The following is a 1,040-nucleotide window of genomic DNA, read 5'->3' as shown; positions in this document are numbered from 1 at the left end:
ATAGGATCTTTCCAAGGGATCTTGATACAACATCTTCCATCGGGGGCATCACGGTCGTCAACCAGAGTGACAGGGAGGTCCACGGCCTTGGGGCTGTTCTTCACTCGTTGATGGTTGATAGACACATCGTTGAGGCTCATATCGTTGATGTTCTTCGCAGTCACTTGATGGCATTTCACATAAGGAGAAGGGGCAGTTGCCTCCATATCGGACCTGGGGTCAAGAGGAGTAGCCAGTAGCTGTTGACATTCCTGACCAACTATGATTCTATCTTGCTGAGCATCATTAGGGTAGATCATCCATACCGCACCACCTGTACGTCGTAATAGACTAGTTGGCACGATGAAGGGGTAGTTGAGCGACCTGACCACTAGTATATCGGCCACGATAGAAGTTCGGTCGTCGAGATGTAGGATCACACTAGCTCTACCGAGAGTCGATGATTGGTGTGAGGGGTTACCGAAGATGATGGTCCGTGGATCAGGGACTAGTGGGAGGACGAGACCAGCATCACACCATCGATTATACTCATCTTCGGCACATAGCGGTTGTTCAGCACCAGAATCCAGTAGAGCGTTAGTAGCTACACGACCTTCGGGCTTGGGCGAGTCGTAGTCAGGTGATGAGATGGCTAATTTTATCATGGGTAATCCAGACCCATCGGAGTCAGTGATCTGGACTACATTAGCCTGAATCTTGGCCCCTTCGGTACCAGTAGAGCTTGAAGGGGTGGTATCGGGTTTCTGAGGTAGTGGTTCGGGACAAGCACGACTCATATGACCTCGCTTCCCACAGCGGTAGCAATTGCTGTCTCGGCAGTGAGCTTCTGGGAACCGTACGGGATCATGATGAGTCCCGCATCGAGCACAACGTAGAGATTCGAAGGCCATCTTAGATTGTTTGCAAGAGCCAGTACTGTGGTCGTGGCAGAGACAACGTTGACACCGGAACTTCCGTATGAAGTCGAGGTTGAATATAGACCCGTCTGTCACCCCATCGGCAGGGCGTTGGGCTGTAGTGTCCCAGAATGTAGAAGGCTT

The 1,040-nt window shown here is 51.2% G+C and overlaps 1 protein-coding gene across 1 annotated transcript; it reads right to left on the bottom strand.

Moving 5' to 3' along the window:
- Positions 1 to 83: 83 nt before the first annotated feature.
- On the bottom strand, positions 84 to 890 carry Pmar_PMAR016533 (hypothetical protein; the record flags this gene model as incomplete). Its single annotated transcript, XM_002787904.1, has 1 exon — positions 84 to 890. A coding segment is annotated over one exon (807 nt), but the record flags the coding sequence as incomplete, so codon positions are not given.
- Positions 891 to 1,040: the final 150 nt, after the last annotated feature.

Source organism: Perkinsus marinus (genome assembly GCF_000006405.1).
Source record: "Perkinsus marinus ATCC 50983 genomic scaffold scf_1104296929238, whole genome shotgun sequence".
Classification (NCBI taxonomy): domain Eukaryota; phylum Perkinsozoa; order Perkinsida; family Perkinsidae; genus Perkinsus; species Perkinsus marinus.
The sequence above is the reverse complement of the archived record's forward strand: the minus strand, read 5'-3'. Positions and strand labels throughout refer to the sequence as shown.